The 24028-nt window shown below is 49.7% G+C and overlaps 9 protein-coding genes across 9 annotated transcripts; 3 read left to right on the top strand and 6 right to left on the bottom strand.

Annotated features, from left to right (window-relative positions):
* Positions 1–728: 728 nt before the first annotated feature.
* Positions 729–4175, bottom strand: N7489_000911 (ankyrin repeat protein; the record flags this gene model as incomplete). Its single annotated transcript, XM_056706666.1, has 2 exons — positions 729–3678; positions 3733–4175. The coding sequence occupies 2 exons, from the start codon at positions 4173–4175 to the stop codon at positions 729–731; spliced, it is 3393 nt and encodes a 1130-aa protein (XP_056570968.1).
* Positions 4176–4788: 613 nt separating this feature from the next.
* On the bottom strand, positions 4789–5121 carry N7489_000910 (uncharacterized protein; the record flags this gene model as incomplete). Its single annotated transcript, XM_056706665.1, has 1 exon — positions 4789–5121. The coding sequence occupies one exon, from the start codon at positions 5119–5121 to the stop codon at positions 4789–4791; it is 333 nt and encodes a 110-aa protein (XP_056570967.1).
* Positions 5122–5934: 813 nt separating this feature from the next.
* Positions 5935–6849, bottom strand: N7489_000909 (HNH endonuclease signature motif containing protein; the record flags this gene model as incomplete). The annotated part of the gene is made up of 1 exon (XM_056706664.1): positions 5935–6849. One exon carries the CDS (start codon positions 6847–6849, stop codon positions 5935–5937), a length of 915 nt encoding a protein of 304 aa, XP_056570966.1.
* Positions 6850–7435: 586 nt separating this feature from the next.
* N7489_000908 (NAD(P)/FAD-dependent oxidoreductase) lies at positions 7436–8590 on the top strand (the record flags this gene model as incomplete). Its single annotated transcript, XM_056706663.1, has 1 exon — positions 7436–8590. The coding sequence occupies one exon, from the start codon at positions 7436–7438 to the stop codon at positions 8588–8590; it is 1155 nt and encodes a 384-aa protein (XP_056570965.1).
* A 1498-nt stretch (positions 8591–10088) lies between these two features.
* On the top strand, positions 10089–11771 carry N7489_000907 (polysaccharide deacetylase family protein; the record flags this gene model as incomplete). The annotated part of the gene is made up of 1 exon (XM_056706662.1): positions 10089–11771. The coding sequence occupies one exon, from the start codon at positions 10089–10091 to the stop codon at positions 11769–11771; it is 1683 nt and encodes a 560-aa protein (XP_056570964.1).
* Positions 11772–12129: 358 nt separating this feature from the next.
* N7489_000906 (uncharacterized protein) lies at positions 12130–12387 on the top strand (the record flags this gene model as incomplete). Its single annotated transcript, XM_056706661.1, has 2 exons — positions 12130–12292; positions 12365–12387. The coding sequence occupies 2 exons, from the start codon at positions 12130–12132 to the stop codon at positions 12385–12387; spliced, it is 186 nt and encodes a 61-aa protein (XP_056570963.1).
* A 180-nt stretch (positions 12388–12567) lies between these two features.
* On the bottom strand, positions 12568–13515 carry N7489_000905 (uncharacterized protein; the record flags this gene model as incomplete). Its single annotated transcript, XM_056706660.1, has 1 exon — positions 12568–13515. The coding sequence occupies one exon, from the start codon at positions 13513–13515 to the stop codon at positions 12568–12570; it is 948 nt and encodes a 315-aa protein (XP_056570962.1).
* A 2317-nt stretch (positions 13516–15832) lies between these two features.
* On the bottom strand, positions 15833–19608 carry N7489_000904 (glycerophosphocholine phosphodiesterase; the record flags this gene model as incomplete). The annotated part of the gene is made up of 5 exons (XM_056706659.1): positions 15833–16033; positions 16098–16206; positions 16284–16497; positions 16558–19389; positions 19473–19608. 5 exons carry the CDS (start codon positions 19606–19608, stop codon positions 15833–15835), a joined length of 3492 nt encoding a protein of 1163 aa, XP_056570961.1.
* Positions 19609–20889: 1281 nt separating this feature from the next.
* N7489_000903 (UNC45-central domain-containing protein) lies at positions 20890–23470 on the bottom strand (the record flags this gene model as incomplete). The annotated part of the gene is made up of 2 exons (XM_056706658.1): positions 20890–23322; positions 23390–23470. 2 exons carry the CDS (start codon positions 23468–23470, stop codon positions 20890–20892), a joined length of 2514 nt encoding a protein of 837 aa, XP_056570960.1.
* Positions 23471–24028: the final 558 nt, after the last annotated feature.

The raw sequence follows: 24028 nt of genomic DNA, 5'->3' as shown, positions 1-24028 counted from the left end.
TTTGTTAATCCACTCGAATTGCCAAATCTGGACAGTTCAAGCTGCTATTTTCGCTTAAAGAATTTTACCGATATGATTTTTACAGAACGTTCCCCATATCCTGCCATAAATTTGTATCTGGAAGGTACGAAGTGGATAACATATTAGTCTATATATAAGTGTACCAGATCTATTGTGATGTAGTGAGCTTGGATTGGAAGTAGCTTAAAGCAATTACATTATAAGTCGGGGATGTAAGGTGTTGTAAGGTGTTTGGATTCTCGGAATTCCAGGAGAGCGGATATGTAAGCGGATTTGTGCTCCATACCGAAGCCGCAGAAAGACCCGAGCAAGGAGCTTCAAATTTCAGATGCCACTAGTAGTGTCGATCTTCAATCAGCCATTCCGAAAGAGGAGGTCCCACCAACATTAGGGATCCACAGTCCACTAGTCCGATTCGGGAGGAATGGCTACTATAGTGGATAGATAGGTGTTCGAGAGCACATTATACTATTTAGAATAGTGGGTTAAATGCTCTATCGCATAGAAAATTACGATTGAGTGGAGATTTGGCATCGAGCGCGGCCCACTTAACTAGGTGATGGTGGACTTCGAGTACTTGGCAAAACACGTCAGTGATATAAGGGGTGACTCCAGGGCTGTGTCGGCTAGGGCACAGTTGCAAATCCTATTTTGGGATTATAAAGACTGACAGGCAATTACACCATCTGAATTTACTATGATGGTATTTATGCAGTCATTTCATACGGCCCGCTTCGGTGATTCATCCTCGAGACAACATCAGCATTTATATCCCCTTCAGGTGCCGTGTATACTGAAGATGTCGAGTCCGAATCTGAGTCTGAGGGATCCCCAACGGTATCTTCAGTGCGTTCAGACGGCTCTTCGGGCCTCGGAGTCGGCTCACTTTCACGTCGAGGAATTGTTCTAGGAACGCGACTCTCTTGGCTATGATTATGTGACGGCACTGGCGTATTTCTAGCGGCAGAGTCTCTAGCCCTCGAGCAGCGAGACGGTATTCCAGAAGACCTCTGGGGAATTTGGGAGGGAAAGACAGGGGTTTGCCGAGGAATGAAGGTGTCCGACACCGGTGGTTCTTCTCTGGCTGGAGGCCGACTAACGATCCTCCTGGCAGGATCCTGTTCGGGTTGACGTATAGGAGATATCTCACGAGAGTCATTACGAACGGAAGCAATTTGCCCGTTCACTAGCGGTGACATTTGCTCACCGGGTCGCATACGAATATGCCACAATGGGTCGATGGACTGTGGAGGTTCAGCCCGATAGCCACGCTCAGGAGTTGTTGATCGACTGCTAGGCAGACCCTGCTCTAGAGTTGAAGGTAGCTCTTGAGGCAAAAAGCTTTCGCGTTCTCGTGAATTACGAGACTGTATATATTGAGCGGGATAATTCCCTTGATTCACATTCTGGACCATACTTGGGGTATGACTTGGAGGCATCAGACCAGAGTCCGCCAAAGCCTGGTTGAGAAGTTCTCTGACCCGAGCCTTGCAGTCCTCAGAGATAATGGCATCTGGCGAGAACGCAACTGTCTCCGGCATGCGAATGATATCTGAGACATCTATGTCGGGTATACTAGTGCGAGCCAAGAGCGCCTGAAGAACATCCAGATGGCCATGATATGCCGCATAGCGGAAAGGTTGCCAGCCGCCCTCGTCCTTTTTGGATGCCGATGCGCCGCGCTCTAGCAGCAGCGAGACCACGGGTAGATGGCCTGACATAGCAGCCAAGCATAGCGGAGAGTCGCTGCGTGACGTAGCTTGGTGCTTCTGGTAGAGAGGAGATCCTCGGTCCAACAGCTTTCGCACTGCAGCCACATGTCCGCAGCGACATGCTACACTTAGCGGTCGATCCCCAACGCTGTCCCGAGCGTCTAGAGAAGCTCCTTTGTCACAAAGAAGATCCACAAGGCGTATTGAGCTCCGCGCTGCTGCGATATGCAATGGTCTCTGCTGGTGCTGATGTTCCGCTGCTTCAATGTCAGCACCTTCTAAGAGTAACAGCGTTGCTATCTCGATACTGTCTGCCATACAGGCATAATGAAGCGGAGTTAGGCCTGCTGCACATTGGCTGTTGAGGTCGGCACCCTTGCGTAGTAATGGCTCAACGACAGCAAATTGGGCTTGAATAACGGACAAGTGCAAAGCCGTTCGTCCCATTGCATCAATCTTAGCCATAGATCCTTTCTTCTGACTGAGAATTTCCACTGTCTCTTCGTGGCCATAGTAGGCAGCCCAATGCAGGGCAGTCATCCCGGTGTCATCCATACCACTTGATGAAGCCTTTTGTTTGGATTTCAATAGGAATTCGACAGCCTGGGACCGGCCTGCTTCGGCAGCACATATCAATGGTGTCTTTCGATCACGACCGGCAGCTTCTATATTAGCTTTGTGGGCCAGAAGCACTGCAATGACTTCGATATGGCCTGCTTCGCACGCATAGTGCAATGCCGACATCATAGTAGCGTCCTTGGCTTCGATATCAGCGCCTTTTGACACAAGCATGTACACAATTTCCGCATCACCCTGCTTTGCTGCAGCGTGCAAAGCAGTCATTTGATTCTCAGCACGACTGTTGACCTTTGCGTTATGCATAAGCAGCATTTGTAGGGCTTCGTGTTGGCTTCGGTCAACAGCAATTCGCAATGCTGTACGGCCTTGATAGTTTGGAACTTCGGCAATGTTACTCTCCTCCATGAGTAAGCTTATGACACCGCAATGACCACGCGAAGCTGCAAGATGAAGTGCGGTCCAGCCAGACCCATCGGCCGCATCTAGTCGAGCATGATGTCGAATCAAAACCTCAACAACATCATCCTTCCCGCAGTGCGCAGCAACAAGCAATGCATTTCGACCTGATGCTTTATGTCGCTCTTCGATGTTAATGCCATATTGGATGAGCCGTGCTACCTCAGCTTGGGAACCAGCTTGGGCGGCCTTCACAATCTGTGGAATAGAGGCAGCATCCGCGCCGGTCAGTTGAATGCTGATATGGGAATTTTGCTCTCGTCTAGGCTTCACTCTTGTGAAAGGTGCGCCATTGCCTACTTTCGGTGAGCCTTTGGAAGACGAAGAGGCAAGATTTAGACGACTAGATGTATTCAATCGAAGTAGAGAAGATATCCTTTCAAGCTTAGAGGCGGATCTCTCAGGTGCCTTCGATGTCTTAGTATCTGACTTGCTCCGGGGCATATTTTGCAAATCTGGACGCGGCGCATCTTGGTAGGATGTTGCCCTCCTGTGAGCTGGATGTACCGGCGCCGATGGACTAGTGGGCAAGAGAAGATGATGTTGGTGGGGTGGAGCAGCATCAAATGATGGCCTTGTAACGCTGCTATTGCGCGTAGGGGTGTCTGCATAGCCTTCGTCTGTGAATAGACTTGGGCCGTTATTGGTGTCGGTCTGGCTACTAGAGGACCCGATTGACGGTACGAGTTGCTGGAGTGACCTGGGATATACCGGCAAACCTGCGAGGGCATTGTTGAAATTGAAAACTCGGTCACTGGCTGTGAAAGTGCTGTTCTGCGAGATGCTTGCCGCGCTAGATGTAGCCTGACTCCGTGCAGACACTAGTGTTTCGGTGTCGTCGCGAACCCTGCGCATGATGCGACGAGTCGTTGCCTGTCTCAACAAGCGTACCTGCTCTTGTGATGTATGACTTAAAGGTTTATAAGCTTCTGTGTGGTTTCCAGACATGAGGGAACATTCTCACCACTGGCAGACTTGAAGTAATAGCTGTAATGCCATCACTTGCGCATGTAGTTTCTCCTGATGTCCTTTCATAATATCTTCTCTCCAAATGACCCTAATGCGCAACCTGAATCCAATTGTGCCGTCGTTGCGACTGCCATGAACCAAAGTCATCACATCCTCAGACAGAACCTCCATGATGATTTGGCAGCCACCCATGGCTGTAACGAGCTGTTCATTGAATTCCTCCGATACCATCACATTGGAAGAACTGAGCCGTTGCCATTCCTTCAGGCTCGTCAGTGCTGTCTGGATACAGCTCAGCTCCTGAATAAGCGAATGGATTGTAAAGTCAGCATCGCTGAACTTCCCATGTAGTTCATAGAGGCCATGAATAGTCGAAGTAAGTGCGCCCAGAATCTGAACAATTGCCGAAGCAAGCCCGGTCGCAGATATCGGGTCCATGGTGGACTCGAGATATGAAGGACAGAGGTAATGCGGGGGCTGAGGGGGGGCTGGGATGATTAGCGCCAAATCACATGGGGCTGATACACTCCTTTGGGAGATGCAGGCACAGACGGGCGGCAAAATGGTCAGTTTAAAGGTTATCTAACCCTCTTCGGCAACCATGAAACTGTCGTGCTAATTTACTCATAAGATATACCAATATTGAGACAATGACCGTATATAGAGCGATTCTCTTCGCTTACGGTAGTCTCACTACACTACTAGAACATCCGGGGAAAACCTCACGTCTTATGTTTTCTTATTTCTCGTCTCTGCAGTATTGCAAATGATAGCCTAGCAGATACTGGGGGAGTTCTGCTGACTAGGCGTCGCCACTTTCACCCTCTGGGATATACCTACGGAATTATTCCATCGCTACTGTTGTATCATATGGTTTTCTAGGAATCAAACTTCGGGGCCATATTTCGATGGTTTAGGATGTCACTTGGGAGAGTGTGATATATAATCTTAAAGCTGTAACAATCTTTTTCATTTTGGTTTTAGTCAGAAGCCATATATATCTGCGTAGATGGGATCCGACGGCCGCCGCGCTCGCAGGGTCGTAGGTCTGCTAGACGTTGCTAGCGCGGGAACCAGGGACACCTAGTGTTATTGCGGCTAACGTTGAAGAAATATCAGTGTTATCATCCTTTGCTAGTACATATTGCTCTCCTAGATCATGGAGGGCCTTGTCGGCCTGCCCCGCTGCGCTAGATGTATGAAAGATACGCGCGATAACTGCATGAACCTTAAGAAGCTCGGGGCGCGGAAGATCGTATCTTTGGTCATACCACTTGAATGTAACGGTTCGACATCGTCGTCGTCGGCGACACGATTTACGGAACTTGCGGAGGATGTCATCAATCTGCTGCTGGATATAGACCATCGAGCTCTCGTTGCCCATGCTTGCTACTTCGAGAAACTCCTGCCCGCGATGCGTGACCACGGACTGGAGGTCGATGTAGGTGTAGTCGTTGTCGTGGGCGGTAGATTTGAATGCGGTATTTGTGGGCAAGGGAGGTCTCTTCGAACGAAAAATCAAACCGGCCAAAGGACCGATGCAGCTCACTCAACATGGTCATCGCATTGGTAGTATCGTTGATGTTCTCCCGGTTGAAGTCTATCGCCTGGATAGTTGGAAATGGCGGATAAGGTTTGCCCAGATGATGTGTTTTGCGTAGCCTTCAGACTCCGTGCTCCACGATGCAAGGCAAAACGTGATGTGCACACAGTCTGCGTATGTTGAGGGGCTGGTGCTGCTTGCATCAAGAGAATCTTCATCGAAAAATCCAGTCACAACACATCCGAAGGCTAGTAGCCCTACAGTGCACATTGTGAACTACTATCCTTATGATCAGAGGTGAGATCAATCACCTCTTAGTGAGGTACTACTCTAAGGGCTGTTCTAGAGCACCGTTCTTAGGGGAGGATAGCTCTAAGAAGAAAATATAAGGTGCGAAGAAAGTGTGCACGCTAGAGGAGGATGGCTCTAGGGAGAAATTAAGAGGGGCGAAGGTAATATGAAGAGAGAAGGAGGAAGGAAGAAAGAAAGAAAGATACATAGTTGTATTGAAGAAAACTAAAGACGCGTCTAGTAGCGTAGTGGATGTTCCTCGTAGGTAGCCTGTTCTTCGCCCGACCGCCTATCCACATCTGTAGCATTCTTTTGATCGCTCTGGGCACTTGTTTTAGAATCTGGGAACGCTGCCCGAGTCTGCTAGACGTTGCCAGCGCGGGAGCCGAGGACACCTAGTGTTGTTACGGCCAACATAGAAGAAATATCAGTGCTACCATCCTTTGCTAGCATAGAGTGTTCTCCTAGATCACGGAGGGCCGTGTCGACCTGCTCCGCTGCGCCAGATGCATGAAAGATACGCGCGACAATTGCATGAACCTTAAGAAGCTCGGGACGCGGAAGATCGTATCTTTGGTCATACCGATTGAATGTAACGATTCGAGGGAGCTCTAGCTGTAGTCGTGGGCGATATTTTTTAATGCGGTATTTGTGGGGCTGGGAGGTCTCTTCGAACGAAAAATCAAACCGGCCAAAGTACTGATGCAGGTTAGTCGACATGGTCATCGCATTGGTAGTATCGTTGATGCTCTCCAGGTTGAAGTCTATCGCTTTGATAGTTGGAAAATGGCGGATAAGGTTTGTCCAGATGATGTGTTTTGCATAGCCTTCAGACTTCGTGCTCCACGATGCAAGGGAAAACGGGATGATGTGCACGCAGTCTGTGTATGTTGAGGGGCTGGTGCTGCTTGCATCAAGGGAGTCTTCATCGAAAAGTCCAGTCACAACACATCTGCTACCATCACGGGCAAGGCACTCTGTCTTAAGGCGAGCTTCTCTTTGCATAGGCCCCGACTCGGACGCGATATCGTCAATGGAGTCCTCCATTCCGAGACTCGGGGAAATACTTGGGGTCGAGCGCAGCCATCTCAATGGTGCCACTAGGCCGTCGATCAATGACTGAGCATGATCATGCAGCTCTTTGTTGGTCTGAAGTGACTGGAGATGGTGGAGGAAATTGACCCTCCCATTTTCCGGAAGGTAGGCGTAGAACGCTCGTAATATCGAAACTGTCTTATCCTTGGGACCGACGGGCTGGTATGCATCAACTTTCTCCATGTTGGTAGCGAATCATTCGACAGCAGATATTGTCAGAAGAAAGATGCGCTTGAAGAGGGAGCCGCGATCGTTCAGAGCTTAAAGAGTGGATCTTCCTATATTGGTTTAGCTCCCGCTCCAGCTTCGGTAGTGGATTACGTTAGAAAAAGGGGGTTTTGACCTGAGCACTATGGGTCTTCGTACTCAGGTGACCTCGGAACCTTTAGTCAGGCCGATGCCGAATACTATAAAAAAGTTTATTTTTCTCCTATGGATCGCATTTGTCAACTCAGACCCTGCCTTAGTAACTCCTATAGAAGATAGGGGGAAATGGATTAAGTAAACATTACCAATACTCCAGGACTTATCAATTTTTGAAAGGAAGATTCCAGTATCAATATAATGCCAATCTAACCTGAAGGATGGTTATAAATATTGCGTTTTCCTGTGCCATAGACAGAATCATACATTGCCAATAATATAGTTACATTGCTTGGTTTAATCATCGCTATTTTGGCCTCATCCTACGCATTATTCTCAACCCTTTAGGCGTTTCCGTACTCCGGTCAAGTTAACGAAATTCGACCTCTCTTCGTCACTCTACCAAATGTCCTCTCAGGTCCACGTCGTTATCATCGGGGCGTCTTTCGCCGGTATTCCGATTGCTCATTCCCTCCTGAAGGATATTCCTAGTGTCAAAGTTACCCTGGTCAATCCATCGCCAACCTTCTACTTTGCCATTGCTGCCCCGCGAATTCTCGCGAAGCGAGATGCCTTCAAGCCTGAACAATATCTTCTTCCAATCGAAAAGGAGTTCAGCCGGTACCCGGCAAAATCATTCGAATTCGTCCAAGGCCGCGCCTCAACAATCGATGTCTCGGCAAAAACGGTCGCCCTTGATACCACCAGGAACATCAACTTTGACTACCTTGTGATTGCATCAGGAAGCACAACCGCCTCCACCAGTCGGAGAACCGCCGTTCCTATCCCATTCAAGCAGTCCAACTCCGATGACATGAAGTCCATGATTCACAATGCACAAGACTCCATCAGTATGGCCGAAAGCATTGTCATTGCGGGTGCTGGACCAATTGGCGTTGAGCTTGCGGGCGAAATAGCAGAGGTCGCCCGACAGAGCGGCAAGAAAGTTAAAATTACTCTTGTGTCAGCCTCTTATCGCATCCTGCCAATGCTGAAGCCCGCAGGCAGCGCTGCAGCCGAGAAGCTCCTTACCAGTCTTGGAGTTGAAATCGTCAAAAACCAGAAAGTCGCCGAAGCCGTGCAAAGCAAAGAATCCCACTCGTGGACAGTGACGCTTGACGAGGGACGGAAACTGGATGTCGACTTGTACATTCCCACGACCGGTGTCATGCCGAACAACGATTTCATCCCGGCGGACCTCTTGGATGAGAATGGGTGGGTGGTCGTCGACAAAGCGCTTCGTGTCAAGACACGGCGTGGTTCAGCATCCCGATTGCCAATTTTTGCAGCGGGCGATATCACCAACAACTCGATGCGGTTGTCCTTCAAAGCACAAGAGCAGGCGGCCGTTGTGGCTGCTAACCTCAAGGTGGAGATTGTTCGCCAAGGGAAAAACAAATCATACGATCAGGGTCATAAGACGATGATGGTGGTGCCGGTTGGTTCAACGGGCGGGACTGGGTTGATCATGGGCTGGACACCTTGGAGTGCAATGGTCAAGATGGTAAAGGGAAAGGACTTCTTCGTGTCCAAGGCTCATTCGGCAATTTCTGCGAAGTAAGATGTTTATTTATTTATTTTTTTAGTTTTTAGATAGTACGAACATGTTATAGGAGAATAATACAATAATGATTTATCATTCGTGGACGGCGGACCTGTGGATTGCATCTTCGAGTTAGTTTTGCCTTTTGAACTCGCCCGGGTACGCAGCTCGCCCACCAGCAATCATCAATAATTTCCTATCCACTGGATCATCTCAATTGCCAATGCATCACTCATGTACCAATGAAGCTGCACTGGCTGGGCCTAGCAGTGCTGAGCCGATTATAATTCATGGACTGCTTGATATAGCTGTGGATGAATATACCGAATGGCAGCTGTCACGGGTGTGAACTATAGGACCCTTCAAGGCTCATAGTTCCATTAAGGTTTGGCTAAAGTCTTACTAAGCGGAAGAACTTGGGGTCCAATTGCCTCCGTGTCCGCTTACACAATACTGGATGGTCTTGAAAGGTTCCACCTGGGCAGGGTTGGCTCCACATGGGCAGGGGCTTATACACCATAGTATTCTTTATGACCTACTTATGTAGGCCCAGCTCCCAAAGAGAAGCCTTACTTATGCCCTTTTTTATATAACGTCGTTATATTGCGCGAACAAGCCATCGGAGTTTTATGAGGTACAAAAGGAACGCACGGGCCACGTTTCAAACTTTCTTATCTTGTTTAAACGTCTACTTCGTATCTTGAAAAGGGAAGGAGCGAGCGAGAGCTAAACTTAAGAAGACTACCAAAAAGACTACCAATAGATACATCTAGTTGTAATCCTAGAGGTAAACTTCGATGCGTGTATAGTTGATGCAGTGAGAGGAGACTCCTCCAGTGCTGAGATCAGAAGCGAGCTCGGCACGATTAATGCAATAGCAAAAGGAGACGGTAGCGCTATTCTAGTTGTTAGCATCAAGTTCCGTGCAAGGTCCATCACCATGCGGGAACTACCACAACTTGCACACTATTCAAGATCGTCCACCCATGTAGAGAGAGGTCGCCCAAGACTTGTTAGTAGCGCCAATCTACACGAAAAATCTGGTCTTTGCTTTCGAACCGCCTAAGCATTTTCGGTGGCGATTCCAGTCATGCAAGCACTCAAGAGGTTGAAGACCTTTGCGAGTACAGATGGGATGTTGGTCCCGGTAGGCCATTTTTCGAGGCCTAGAGGGAAGACTCAATATCATCAGCGTCTTCTTTAGTTTCAAGCTGTGCCATAGCAATAGATATAAATTATTGCAACGCAAGCAACATGTTATCACTCACATCTCTCGGAGTAATCAACGCATATCCTACCTAGGTACTCGCTGGCGGTTACCTCATCTGGGAATGACCGTGGGCCTTTGATATTTCCCCCCGCACCAACATATTATGACTGCCCCAGTCAAGTGGATATATTCCAAGTCATATCACAAATATCAAGCAAAATTTATCGTATTTACCCTTGAGTTTCTATCCGACAGAATTTGAAACTTGCGATAGTTATTCTCACATTGCATAAACCTCCCACAAACATGACTTCCTGTCTCAGCAACAAATCTATCGTCGTCTCAGGGGCCTCTGCACCATTTGCAGAGGACTTCCGTGGTTGCTACTCCGGTAGGCTCGGCCAGGTAATGGAGAAAAAGATATATCCTAACATCTGTCAAGGTGCCAAGAACAAGACTCTCGCAGTCAACCTGGATCCTCTAGTATCTACCAATTTGACTGAAGCTCAAGCTCAGATAAACACCACTTTTGGCGCTCTCGGTGATCAGATCGATGTTTTCATTATCGATACCCGAACTCAGGAGCCCTGTGGGCGACACGCAATCTGGGAGATTCCGTTGAGTGAATGGGATCAAGGACTCAACCCCATGAGTTGTCAGAGAAAAATGCTGGTGCACGCAAAATTATTCCTTCAGCATCAGTTCCAGGCCAGCAAGGTAAAGAAGTCACATGAACCGCAACCAGGGGATGGTTTCTGCATCGTGATCCTCGGGTATCAAGACCTCTTCGGAGATTCCCTCGACCAACTTATTTCTAAGCTCCAGAGAGATGCCTCGCAACTTCACCCGGGTGCTTCCGTCAACTTCCTTGATCTTAGCAACTCACGCGAGGCCTCTACGCAATCGATAGCTGCGGCAACAGCGATACTGGTCTCAGCGAAACCCGCCCGTGGAATCATCCCACTCGACAACATCACAAGTGTCAAAAGCACCAAGAACCACGACGATGATTTCGTTGCTCAAAATAGCCAGCTCTGTACAAGTCTCCCTCTCCATCAGAAGCATCCAAAGGTCAAAATTGCCTTGTCATTTGACTTTGACGCAGTCTCTGCCTTCCTGGGCACAGGAGATCATCCAGACAACAACTTGGCAGACTACAGCACAGGCATATTCGCCGGTCGAGTCGGTGCCAATCGGATACTGCGCATGCTACAAAAGCACCAAGTGGCCGACAAAGTCACCTGGTTCATCCCCGGACACACGATGGAAACCTTCGAACCAACCGTCAAGGAGATTATCAACTCCGGTGCCGAGATAGGACTTCATGGTTATTCGCACGAAGGTGCCTACCAAATGACACCAACCCAAGAGCGAGACGTGCTAGTAAAGTGTATGGAAGTATGCGAGCGGCTAACCGGCAAAAGAGTGCGAGGATACCGCGCGCCCATGTACCAGCTCCGCGAGACAACAATCGAGCTTCTGAGAGAGTTTGAATTCCTGTATGACTCCTCTCTGAGCCATCATGACTCACAGCCATATTTTACACCCAGCGATCCGCCAATCGAGCGAGTGGATTTCTCTAAGCCGGCTAGTACTTGGTTGCGTCCCACGCCGCTTGCTGCGACGGATGCCCGGCCTGTCAGCCACCCGCTTGTGGAAATTCCCACCGGCTGGAATAATGAGGATATGATGGCGTTGCAGTACTTCCCACATTTGGATAATAGTCATGGGCATGTTGATGTGCGGGTGGTTGAGCAGAGATGGAAGGATATGTTCCTGTGGCTGTGGGAGAATGCCGATATTGATGGAGGAGATGGTAGCTTTGTCTTCCCCATATTGATGCATCCTGATACCAGTGGTATGTCCCATGTGATAGGCATGGTTGACCGTTTTGTCGGATGGCTTCGGGGATGGGGGGATGCAGTTCAGTTTCGCACTTTCGAGAGTATCGCACGGGAGTGGTTAGAAGAGCAACAGAAGGCCGAGTAAACTATAGATTGAATTAGGCATAATGAACATATTTTTCTCTCCCTGAGATATTCAAGCAACGCTACATTTCATTTGCTGGGAAGCCATATTTTGTTCGAGCATATGTATGCTTAGGACCACTACATATATTTTTGGTATACTCCCGTAGACACGAATTTGATAAAAGTAGGATAAGGTAATCTCTCTATAATACTCTAATTGGTTGATACATATGTAAGCACCTGTCTCGCTGGGTGTTGCCTCATTCAAGATAAGCAGAAACATGCCGCTCTCAGTCAACATATATAATGTCTGATGGGACACGACGAAGATATAACACACTTTACTCAAACTTGAGTATCCAAGCCTATCCTACATAATGCATCTTGCTATTCCTCCCGCCCCTGTTCGCAATCCCGGAAAGGGCTTCAAAACACAGCCCAAGAAGACACGAACTGAGAAAGTCTCAACAGATGACGAATCCGTACAGACCTCTTCGGGGGACTCGTTCAAAAGGTCATTTCGGAAATCCATGATCAGTAGTATGTCATGTACTTATGGGTCATTTTTATACCCGCGCTTACAGTTTTTATAGCCTTTACTTCTCGCACCAGAACGTGAAGACAGCGGTATCTAGCCAGACCAGACATGGTCTTTGTTCAATTGATTTGCTTTTATTCTCTTTCAAAAAACATGTTAGACCTGCTGCTACACCCTATTCCTCTATCACTTCCGTGGTCTTTCATTGGTGTCTGTTTCAACAAGTTGTTATTACTTTCCTATTGCAACCACGATTGAAATATTCGACTTGGTTGCATCAGTATTCAGCCCAGCTTGACAAATCTCTACCTGTTGCCCAGGTGGTGTAAACCGGGTTGTCAGGTTCAGGATCCTCTTCATCGCCCCATCTCCAGCGGCCAGGAATAATTGTCTTGATCCCAGTAATACAGTTCATAACCACCGTTTCCCGCAATGGAAACCTGTGCCCGTAGGACACTATCTTGAACACTTTGAGGCGTGGGGTTTGTTTGACAATTTCTGTACCTGTCGTAATCATCTCATTGTGTAATTCCGACTGCAACCTTAGCTCGGTGCAATGACAACTAAATCCGTCAGTGAACCCATAGACATTGGGGATACTGAGGTTGATGACGAGACTCTCAATTTGTGACGGCATGACACTGTCGCTTTGTGGAAATTCAAGGATCCGTCGGCAAATCCTACGCATGCGTAACCGCACAGATTTTAACGAAGGAATCTGGTGCGCCAGCTGCGGACAAAGATGCATAGCGCCTCTCATTTCTGATCCGAAGGTATCAATGACAAGGTGTGAGAGATTGGAGGTACCCAGGACGCTTAGAAATCGAGTTGGGTCCCCTGAAGCATATCGAGTCAGCGGAATGATTGGGTCGAATTCGCTGCGGACACGAAAGGTGAAAGATGCTAAATGATTGTTCCGCTCAATCAATGAAGTGAGTATTTCGTTCAATTTCACGACATCCTGCTCAGTAGGCCAGCCCTTGTGGGCACACACATCAAGCGTGAGCTGTCGCAGAAAGGCCCTCAGCTGCGGATGCACATCGTGGGGCGCGCGTACCAACTGTGTCGCACTGAGTTTAAGGTCCTCCAGCAGGAGGGGCTTTGCAATCGCGTACCACCGCTTGCAGACTGACAAGCAGCAGGCCTCCTGTTTGCGAAGCAGATCACTGCCAATAAAACGGATAATGATACATAGAATTTCGACTGGTAGGTTTTGCAGTGTCATGGGAGGAACGTGTTGAGAAGCAGACTGAGTTATTGTTGAGAAGGCAGCGCAAGAATGGAGAAGGGTCGTCTCGCATCCAGAGCGAAGCTCACTGAGAGAGAAGAAGAAGAAGCCGATCGTTGTTGTTTGTATTCGAAGAGCTAGTCGTGCGCGCGCTCTGGGAATGTATGGTGGAGAAGGAATACCCGGCGAGCTGCCGTAGATACTGACAAACTCTGGGTATGCACGGGGAAGGTTCAATTGCTGCGAAAGGCGGTTGCGAAGTGAGCTTTGAAGACCTTTGCGGAAGGTGGAGATCTAGGTCGATGGTACATACAAATTCTGCGCGAAGCTCTTCACGAAGCTCTTGAATTTGGTGATCTACTTTGACGAAGATCAGGTGAGGAAGTAAAGGTGGAAAAAGAATTGCCCTGGCACCTTATGCCTGGGAAGTGAAGGAAGAAGAAAAATCCGGGGAGGAAATCCGGGGGTGGAGTCTTGATAAAGAAGGGTCCTGACTGTCTCTCGCACACAGCTTACTGAAAGTCTCGGGAGCAGCCCAATCTCTAGTCCACGCACTTGGGTACGCCATGTCACCGAGCTGTCCATAAAGAGAGAGATGCTTCGAGCCGAGATTGTACTATTGGAAGATGATGGACTCTACTGTGTAGGGGCCAAAGGAGCAGAAGGGAGAGAGTTGTATTGGAGAAAGGACCCCGTAAGATTCACCCCGAAGCAGAAACCATGACCAGCACCAGTATCAAGCTTGAATTTCTGGTCGTTATAGTAAGAACTGCTGTTTTTGTCGTTTTTCAATGTTGTTTTCGCCTGTTTTTAGATCGAACACCTTTTGCCTGGTAAATTTGTAGATCCCGACGGCGGTTTTAGTCTGATCTCATAGGATTTTGTATCTTGCAATTTGCCCAGCTGCACTTCCATAGCTGCTTGCCATTGTTCTTTGAAATTGAGCACATGACCTCTGCATATGTACGGGGCATCTTGACTCCCAATCCGACGCCGAAAGGTGAGTTTCGCCAGTAATCCTATAGCATCAGTCCTCCGCTTGCTACGGTCTCTTCCACCGCGCATTGTACTCTTCCGCTGTCGTCCCATCCACCGTTATTTCTTCTATCTGATGTCTGCGTATCTCTTCGGAGACTTTCGTGGACTCGGTAGGACGGTAGGGATCGGTGCGGTAGGTGTCTGTGCGGTAGGGACCGGTAGGATAGGGGTAAGACGTAGTATCTCAGGTGGATACAAACGAGCTGGATTCGGTGTATGCGGTGCATGCTGTTCAACTGCTTCTCTTGCTAGATGAATTTGCTGCTGTTGTGCGCTATTCTTTGCTGCCAATGTAGGTGAAGTCGGAGAAGGCGTCACTGCCTGCTATATAGACTGCGGGGGAGAGATCTGTTGAACCTGACGATCTGGAGTCTCTCGTCTCTCCCTCAGTGCCTACACCCTGTTCGTCACAATCTGGTGCTCTTCCCGTGCCGATGGAGCGGTTTGCTGTGAGTCCGGAATTCATTGCTCCGTCTGCTGCGCCACAAGAGTATAAACAGGTGGTCTTTGATTTCCGGGATACTTTTGTTGATGCGTTGGCAAGTATTGAAAAAGAGAGCGAAGACTTCTCATCTGATAGGGGAATATCATTATCCCGTCTGTTCGCATCCCCTGTAACTGAGGTTGTTTTTCGATGGACTTGTAGCCCTGCGCACAGGGCTATTTTCGAGGCCCAGCTCATACTCGATTTAAACTTATGGCAGAGATGCCAAGCGGGAAGATTTCAAGAAATTCTCCAATGGGCATTTGGCATGAGTTGCATTATATAGCTTTAACGTTTCTCCTATATTGGCCTTAGTATAGGTTTGAAATACTTGAGATACTTCCCCGAACAAGAAATTTGAGACACTCCGAGGCCCTCCTTACCATCGAGCTGTAGGTAGTCAGCAGGGAAGCTAACATGGGTTCAGTGTGCGTAATAGCCGAGTTCTTCCAAAATTGGAAGTTGGGAGGTTCTTTCCCTTAACTTGCCAGTTGGGGAAAGTGCATTGGCTAAATTTCAAGATAGGAAACTACGAGAATATTGATGACGCCATATATAAAAGACGACACTAGCCGGGGAGGCTAATTTGTCCCTAGCCAAGAATGGAACGCAGAGATCTACACAAACCATGTCACAAACAACTGGTATTGATAGCTGTTGAAGCTGGCAAAAGCCGAATGCAAACTATTGACATCGTATACCGATAAACCATAATTCCGCGAGAGAGAATGCATTGATACATGACAATGCAATGTTCAAAGAAGGGTAGGAGGGTCCATATCCGGCGGGAGATTAGTCGGTCTTTTTCACCCGCTCAAGAGTCGGGACTGAGACAGCGCCCTTGACAGAGTCCGCTACGTCGTCACTGACGGCCGCAGGAAGGGGTGATGTGGCCGGTGTGCGTTCGCCACCGCCCCGGCGCTGGATGAGGCCGTTGGTGATGCCGAGCACAGAGTCAACGATGACGGCGTCAATGCCTTCGGCGACTTGGTACTATATAGATAAGATGGTAAGATGGCTGATGGGGTTTCCGGGGAATGAAAAATGGAATACTTACGTCGACGTTGTTGCCGTCATTGTTGAGTGTTCCGTAAGAGACACACACGAGACCGGACTCCTTGACAATACGGACTAGGCGCGGGCAGAGGACCAGTGGTTCGGCCTGACTGACAATCCCAAGGAGATTCCATCGCGAGGCGAACCGAACAGCCTCTTGCAAGCTGCTCGCGCGGATATCACCGACGGGGAGGCTCCTGCGTCGCTCAGGAAGAGGACGGGGATGGAAGGCTGCTTGAAGGACAACAGCAGACAGATATCCGGGTTGAAACTGGAGAACAGCATGTCACGACCACCTCCCATGTCGTAGACCTTTGCCAGGATAGTGTCGACAAAGGAGTTCAGTTCTATGGCGTAAGTGTCCATTTCTTCTTCCTCGCTCTCGTGGAGCATAGGATATTCTGGCGACCTTGGTTAGATCGACCGAATAACTGTTCTTTTGGGAAGGACTAGTAACTCACTCAGTTCGATGTTAAATCCGACAGGCTTCGGAATCTTCGTGAACAATTCCTCCAATGTGGCGAATGGTGCCTGAATGTGTTCACCGCGGGTGTTGCCCTTGAAGCCCTTCTTCTTGAAGTCGCGTGTATGCTTGATCTTCTCGGTCAACTCGGCGGGGTTGTACTCGGAGCCGCCGACCGACATTGAGCGCTGGCGGGGACCAAGCTCAGATTCCTTGCCGTCGACTTTAACAGATTCGGGTAAGGCATGACGGTAACGTCCGACGCCCAACTCAAGGAACTGATCAAGCGTCATGGTATGAACAGGCGCATCAATACCCGTCTCACTAACCAGGAAGTCGTGGTAAATGACAGGCACGTGGTCCTTCGTGAGCTGCACATCAAACTCAACATATGAGGCTCCCAGGTTGGCCGCAGCGATAAAGGACTCCACAGTGTTCTCGCCCAACTGTAAAGAATTGCGGCTGGCCATGTTCTTACCCAGCCCACGGTGTCCAATGACCATGGTTGAGCTCATCGAGCGCCAGTAGGTCTGGTTGCCAGCGATAGACATTTTCGGGTGCTTGAAGGGGGTAATGACGAGAAAATTAAAAGTCACAGACCCAATCACCTCAAGGGTATTGGCGGCAACAATGGGAACAGTGGAATCACCTTTGAGGTTGATTCGGTGTGATCCCACAGTGGGCTTGATGCTAGAAAGCAGAGCCACACCCCGGCCAACGATCTTCTCCTTCGATCCTGCGTATGTGGGGACGAGGTCGAAAAGGAGACGCACCTTGCTAGGATCGGTAGTGTGGAAGACAATCGGCTCGGTTGAGATGTTGTCCTGCACAGGCAAGTCAATCACCTCCGGCTCACCGTGTGCACCGCTAGCCGTCACCACCAACGACAAAGATGTGTCTAGCTGGGTGGCGTGTGCATTCTCCATCGGAATGCGGTCGAGGCTGACTGTCTCGAGTGGCTTTCGCATGTCCATAGTTCCGAGACTGACCAATATCATGCTCTCGTCGGTGAGATACCTATGCCCGAAAGTCTTGATAGGCTCAGTAGTCCTTACACCAGGACTCCCTGAAGTTGGGCCTGGCGCATTCGATCGGCGATCAGTGAGGGCAGACTGACTCGGAGGCGAGGAGGACTCGGAACCAGTGAGGTTTGGGCTAGACGAGAGATCAGGCTCAGTGGCAGGAGGGCCGGGGCTAACTTCTGCCAAACACCGGGCAATGTCAAGATGGCCTCGGAGGGCAGCGTGCTCCTTAGCCGTCCAGCCAGAGGAATCGAAACGCTCAACATCCGCGCCAGCGGAAACCAGCATTTTAGCGACACTCAGACATCCGTCCACACAGGCAATAAAGAGCGGCGTCCAGCCATATGTGTTTTCAGCTAATTCCGTGTCTGCCTTTTGGTCTTCGCTGCCATCCAGCAGAATCTGTGCGCACTCGTCATGGCAAAATCGGGCGGCAACGTGCAATGCAGTCTCTCCCTGTTCATCCTGGTAGTTGATATCCACGCCGGCATCAACCAGAAGCTGCACGATATCGATAAAGTTGGCCTTGGTCGCTAGTGCCAATACTGCACTAGACTTGGAGACCTGTCTTCTTATGACGCTCCGTTCCTGCGAGGGATCATTCTGCTTCTCGGCATCCAAGAGACACCGGGTGGTCTTTGGGTGGCCACCCACAACACTCAAATGGAGCGGGGCCCAGCCGTCATTGTCCTGCCAGAGAGGACCATCGATCCCATCGCTGACATCGAACATGTCCCATTCTATGAGATGCTCAATGATCAGTTCACACACGACCTTGAAACCATATTGTGCCGCGTAGTGCAATGGAGTGCGTCCAGAAAGGTCTTTGGCTATCAAAGATTCACGCTGATCAGGGCGCAGAGAGTCCAATAGGAACTGGAAGTGAGCAACAGCGGAATCATCGCGACCCAGCTGTTGTGGCATGTGCTCCTCTTTGACTACAGGACGCGGCGGTTGGAGGGTTGGAGGGGCCGCAGGCGTAATATAGCGGGTAGTCTCCGGAGGGAAGTTCAGCACCATCGAGGCTGCTGGCTCGGAGTCAGTCGTGGGCTGCTCACGGCCAATGGAGATTACCAGACGATGAATGCAGTTGCGTCTGTTGATATCATCGTCCTCTTCTAGACTGTCCACTCGGGTCAGGAGAAGAGTCAGAACAGCCCGGGAACGATGAAGGAGAGAGCGCTGGATCAGGGTTCTGAGAACCCTAGGATAAACCGTTTCTCCCGCTTCATCTGCAGTAGCCTTCAAGGTCTCGAGCAATTCGAGCAAGACATGAGTGTCGTCCTTGCGCAGTGCGTCATCCACGGCAGTGACGACGCTGGTAGGCAGGTTAAGATAAGGCCTAGTTGGGCCACGCTTCAATGAAAGGGTAGAATGGGTGGAGCTCGCATCATCGGCCACCTTCTCGTCGACCTTGGACTGGTCGGTAATGATGGCCATCCAAGCATTGATGCGCTCCTGAGACTGGAACACGCGTTCATTCGAGGCGAACGGTGTGGGATCAACCTTGGTCTCTAGGTAACGCTTTTGGGCCTGCGCACCGACCTTCTTGTCCAACTTCTTGGTGATCTTGACGAAGCCACGTCGATTGACTTCGCCATACCATTGTAAGCGGCGCAAGTGGTACCGCAGATCCAAAAGGGCCTCGCGCAGGTCATGGCGATCCTCGGGCTCAAGAGGATGGCGACCCTCCATGGAATAACCATAGCGCTCCTCGAGTAGCTTCAAGCGGCGGGCGAACTCGGAATATTTCTTGTTGTAGAAATAATCGACATCTTCAACATTCCGGTCGAGGTTATAGAAGAAACCTATATGCACCAACAAAGGCCTGGTCAGAAGGGTGCTCAAGGTACAAACTAATAAATTCAAAGCAATACAGCATCAAACTTACCAGCCAAATCCGGATCTTGTCCCGCTTTGATCTGCTCAGCAGCAGACTTGATGAGCTTCTTCAGGGCCTTGTACTTGATGTAGGAGCCGCTCCACTCGGGCACCGTGAATTGCGACAAATTCCGGCCAAATTTCATATTGGCGAGACTGACAGTTCTGATAGAGTTCAGTTCACAGTCACAGTCCTTCCCAAATCCACCACGTTTTATCTGCAATCTCCAACTGTGTCCGGGGCTTTCAATCGGAGGGAATTCGCGAGTTCAACCTGAGTGTCACGAGGATGCGATCAGGTGAGCGGGCGAACGCAGGCAATGGAAGAAATGAACCACGCCATTGATATGTGTATGTGAGGGAATAGGGAGAAGATGGGAAGGTAGAAGGGCAAACAAAGAGGCCAAGCTCCAAGATGTACCTGACTGTACCTGTCTGTAGAGTGGAATATGGGAAGGGATACTTTGCACACCTATAGAGAGAGGATGAGGATAGGTCGAGAAGGGAAGAACTAAAAGAGCGTGGGGCTAAGAAGTAAAAGGAGAGAGACTCCTGTTAAGCTGAGGAAGGCGAACGGGTTGGAGGTGTGCGCGATGGGCTAAAGATGATTTGTTGACCCACGGGAGGACTCTCCACGGTACGGGTCATTTATATATCCGTCAGGGAAAGGGACAGTGTACATCATACTAGTAATTATCAGTAATATCACAATGTAACTGTATTTTCAAATTTGCGGTGTGAAATTTCTTTCTGGAGCTCAAACTTGCCCAGGTGTGGATTTTCCGTCCCACGTCATACGAATGAGAGAGAGAGATCCGGGGCTACCTGGCCCCCCACATGCACATGAGATCGGCATCGGGTCTAGTCAATCGTCCGACCCCAGATCACCCAAAGAGACAACCCTTAGAAGGGATCAAGGATCAAGGATCACCCCGGAATGTGTAGGAATTCGGGTGAAGTTCAAGTTCCTCGAAGCTTGAATGGTTGAAAGTTCAAAATTTCTCAAACGTGGAGACCCCATGACCCTCCAGGGCTACACTGTAGAACTATAGAATGTGGCGCTAGCTGCGAAATATATTGATAGTCAGGTGCTCAAGTCGGAAATTGGGAGGTTAAAACCGAGCCATTCATAATTCTATGTCAAAAAGCCAGTATGCAACCCATTGCACTCTGTGCGCCGAATTTCATGGATTGGACGCCTCCCTTAGGCGTCCTAAGAAAAAAAGCAATCGCTAAAATCCGTCGCTGTGCTCATGATCAGGAGGTCATCTCAGAAACTCATTAAAAAAAAAACATGAAGGATAAATGAAAAATCGCAAAACTCCACTGGATCAGCCAGTCCATCCCAAAGTCACATGCAAATAGATAACGATAAAAGAAAAAGAGCCTGCTCGAAAACAAAAGACATCGGACGGTCGTGCCTGCCATTAAATTAGCGGCTTCAGGGCCTCTACTCCAGCCTGTAGGACCGCTTGGTTCTTTGTCTTCTTGAGACATGCAGTGAGAACATCAATCCCCCCTGCCGCACGAATGGCAGCTTTGGCGCGGGTTCCGATGTCACCTGTCGCGATGCAAGTGAAGTTGCGCACACAGACCACACCTCGATGAACCAGGGCATCGTCATTCTCCTTGCACAATCCCAATAGTAGTTCAACTCCGCGTGTTCGGTCCAGGACAGCTGCTATGGCGGCATCGAACTCCGTCAACATTGCCAGAGCTCCGCCGGCAGCCCGTCGCGTCGGAGCGTCGTCTGCGTCGGTCAGAGCCAGCAAAATGTGAAGGCGCTGCGCCGCTTGCTTGGAGCCATCCGCGAACTTGATCACGCCGGACTCGCAGGTCATCAGATTACAGACGAGTTCGCAGGAAGCTCGTTGGACCCGAGCATTGCTAGACAAAAGGAGGTCTTCCACTGCAGACCAGCCTTCCCGGACCGTGAGTTCGGGTGCGGAGTCGTCATGCGGGTACGAAGCGAGGTTCGTCAGAGCCAGGAGACCTTCAAATACTGGGAGTAGGTCGCGAGGTTGGTCGGCAGAGAACGAGGCAGTCTCGGGCGACGAGAGGAGAGAAAGCAGGGGACGGACAGCGGACGTAATCTGGGGAAATCCGGATGATGGGAAGACATGTGAAGGATCAACGGAGATGAGGATGCGGGCAAGCGCATGGGATGCGATGCGTGTGGTTTCGTTCGTCACAGGACCAGAGCTACTCTGCTTCGGAGCTGCAAGGCCGAGTAACAGCTTCACCGCGCCTTGCTGGGCCAGTGTTCCACGGGACTTTGAAGGCCTGGCCAAGGATTGTAGAATCTTCGCCGTAAGCTCATTGGTGGAAGGCAAAGAGATTCGGCCACACTCAACGAGCAGAGTCATGATGCCCGCATCGATAACAGCGGCACACCGTGCCAAAACGGCTTCATCTTCATCTCGGATATCTATTGCTGGTGCTGCCTTCACCTTTCCGGTAGACGGATCCGCATAGTCCTTCAGCTGTGCCATCTTCTTTTGCTCTTCAGATAGGTCGGGTAAAAATTTGGTGAGGTTTAGAACAACCATCAAGCCACCATAGAGGACGGATGAGTCGCTGGTGTTTTGCTTCATAGCCGCAATGAAGTTTCGTAGGAAGACTGGATCATTCGCAAGTTGATCCTTGACGGATGGCTTCACCGAAGTATAAGCCAATCCTTCGATTGCGTGGGAGTTGTGTTCAACCTTTTGTTCAGACATCAGTCCCATGAATCGATGAACTAGTTCAGACTCGCTGTCTTGTTCCAAGACCTTACCGTTGCCAGTCGAGGGTTTCTCGGGCTCGGATGCCCGAATTTTCGCCAGGGCCACTGCGGCTAGTTCCGAGCAATTGTCACTTCCATTGGTCAGGATATGTGACAGCCATTCCCCAAATTTCTTTGAAACCACCTCGCGGCACGGACGGTTAATGCAAGCCGCATTAAGAAGTTCCAACACGGGAACTTCCACCTTCTTGCTCTTGGTGTCTCGTGAGGCCATGGGCAGAAGGAAGGCCATGAATTCTTCCGACAAGAAAAGATTCGCAGCTGCAGAGGGAGCCACGGGGAAGATGGCGGCCACCGCAGAGAAAGCAACGATGAGATCGCTGACACGGCCTTTGCCAAGGATGGACATAATCAGTGTCAAAAGCTTCTTCTCGCCCGTCTCCTTGGCGACCTCGAGATATTTCGCAGTAGCCAGGGTCGCTTGGCTTCTAACTTCTAACGGCAACCGATTGTCCAAGGACGTGAGGATCACCTCAAGCCCTTCATCGTCGATCAAATGTTCGAGTTCAACGGCGTGAACAGCGAGTAATCGAGTAATTCCCTTTAACGAGCGGCCGTCGAGATCATGGCCCGATTCCATCAACTTGGCGATGAAAAGCTGGAAGAGTTCACTCTCGCAATGGGACCGTGTTTCCTCCGATGTCCACACAGTGGGGTCCAATACCACCGTATCCAGGCACACCGCTGCTCCATCACCTCGGTCATATATCTCATCAAAGAAGGCTGTGACCGAATTCTGGAGCTGTGTAGAGAAGTACTGTCGAACACTGACGTTCTGTCGCACCAACCCAGATATGATCTCATCCTGTGTTGCCGATAGGGAGTGCGGGCGCTGTGCAAGCAACAGTCCGAGGCATTCCAAAGCCACACTTTCTGGGGCTTTCAGACCATCGGTTCGGAGATAAATAGCAGCTTCTTTGCCTGCACTTTCATCATTCTGCGTGGTGTATCGACGGCAGAGATCGAGAAGCTGGTGACCGTCTTTGTCTTCATACTGAACTTTCAGGAAGGCAGCTTTCACTTGAGGATTTTCGGGGGCGATTGAAAGGGCTTCCCTAAGATTCCGGGAAGCAGCCTATTGGATGAGCTGTGTATCAGTATTCCGCTAGCTTCCACTGAGGGGTGTTCCAAGAAATGCCTACCTCCCGGTGGCCCGCGTCGACCAGTTCGACAGCCTCTCGGGCCAGGTGTACAGCGCGCTCTTCTCCAGTTGCTTGAACCATTGCAGGGTTGCGCGAAAGAAGACCAGAAATGAAGTCTCCAGTTGAGAGTTCAATTTTGGAAACTAAAGTGGATGGGAGAAGCTTTCTTTTTTTTTTCCTGAGTGAGGGGAGAGCGGAGAGAAAGATAAGGTGGGAACCGCTTTTTATGGGGAAAGGGAAAAAGGAGGTCTTGGAAGAAGAAAAATGCAGGAATATTACTTGTTTTTTTTCTTGGTCTTCTTTTTCGGTTTGCCGCGTCTTCTAAAATGACACCATATACTTTTTCTACCGTCTGAGATGTACGTACATGTACGGAGTAACTATGATCTTACCCCGGGGCCGGTATTTCCTTCACGAATCGCCATTATCAATTGGTCCGATAAGACACCAACCACATCATCGAACACCATCACGTTGCCGATATATACTCAGCTTAGTCCAAGGGTCTTTTGGTGAGATCTGTGTTACTTCGATTTCATTTCATATCCTGCGGACTCCGGTGTAGCTGGATTAGGTACTCCGTACGAGTATGACACTGGACAGTACAACAGTTGTATAGGCATATCGGAAGAGAGATGT

Source organism: Penicillium chrysogenum, assembly GCF_028827035.1.
Source record: "Penicillium chrysogenum strain IBT 35668 chromosome Unknown utg000001l_segment0_segment0, whole genome shotgun sequence".
Lineage (NCBI taxonomy): Eukaryota > Fungi > Ascomycota > Eurotiomycetes > Eurotiales > Aspergillaceae > Penicillium > Penicillium chrysogenum.
The sequence above is the reverse complement of the archived record's forward strand: the minus strand, read 5'-3'. Positions and strand labels throughout refer to the sequence as shown.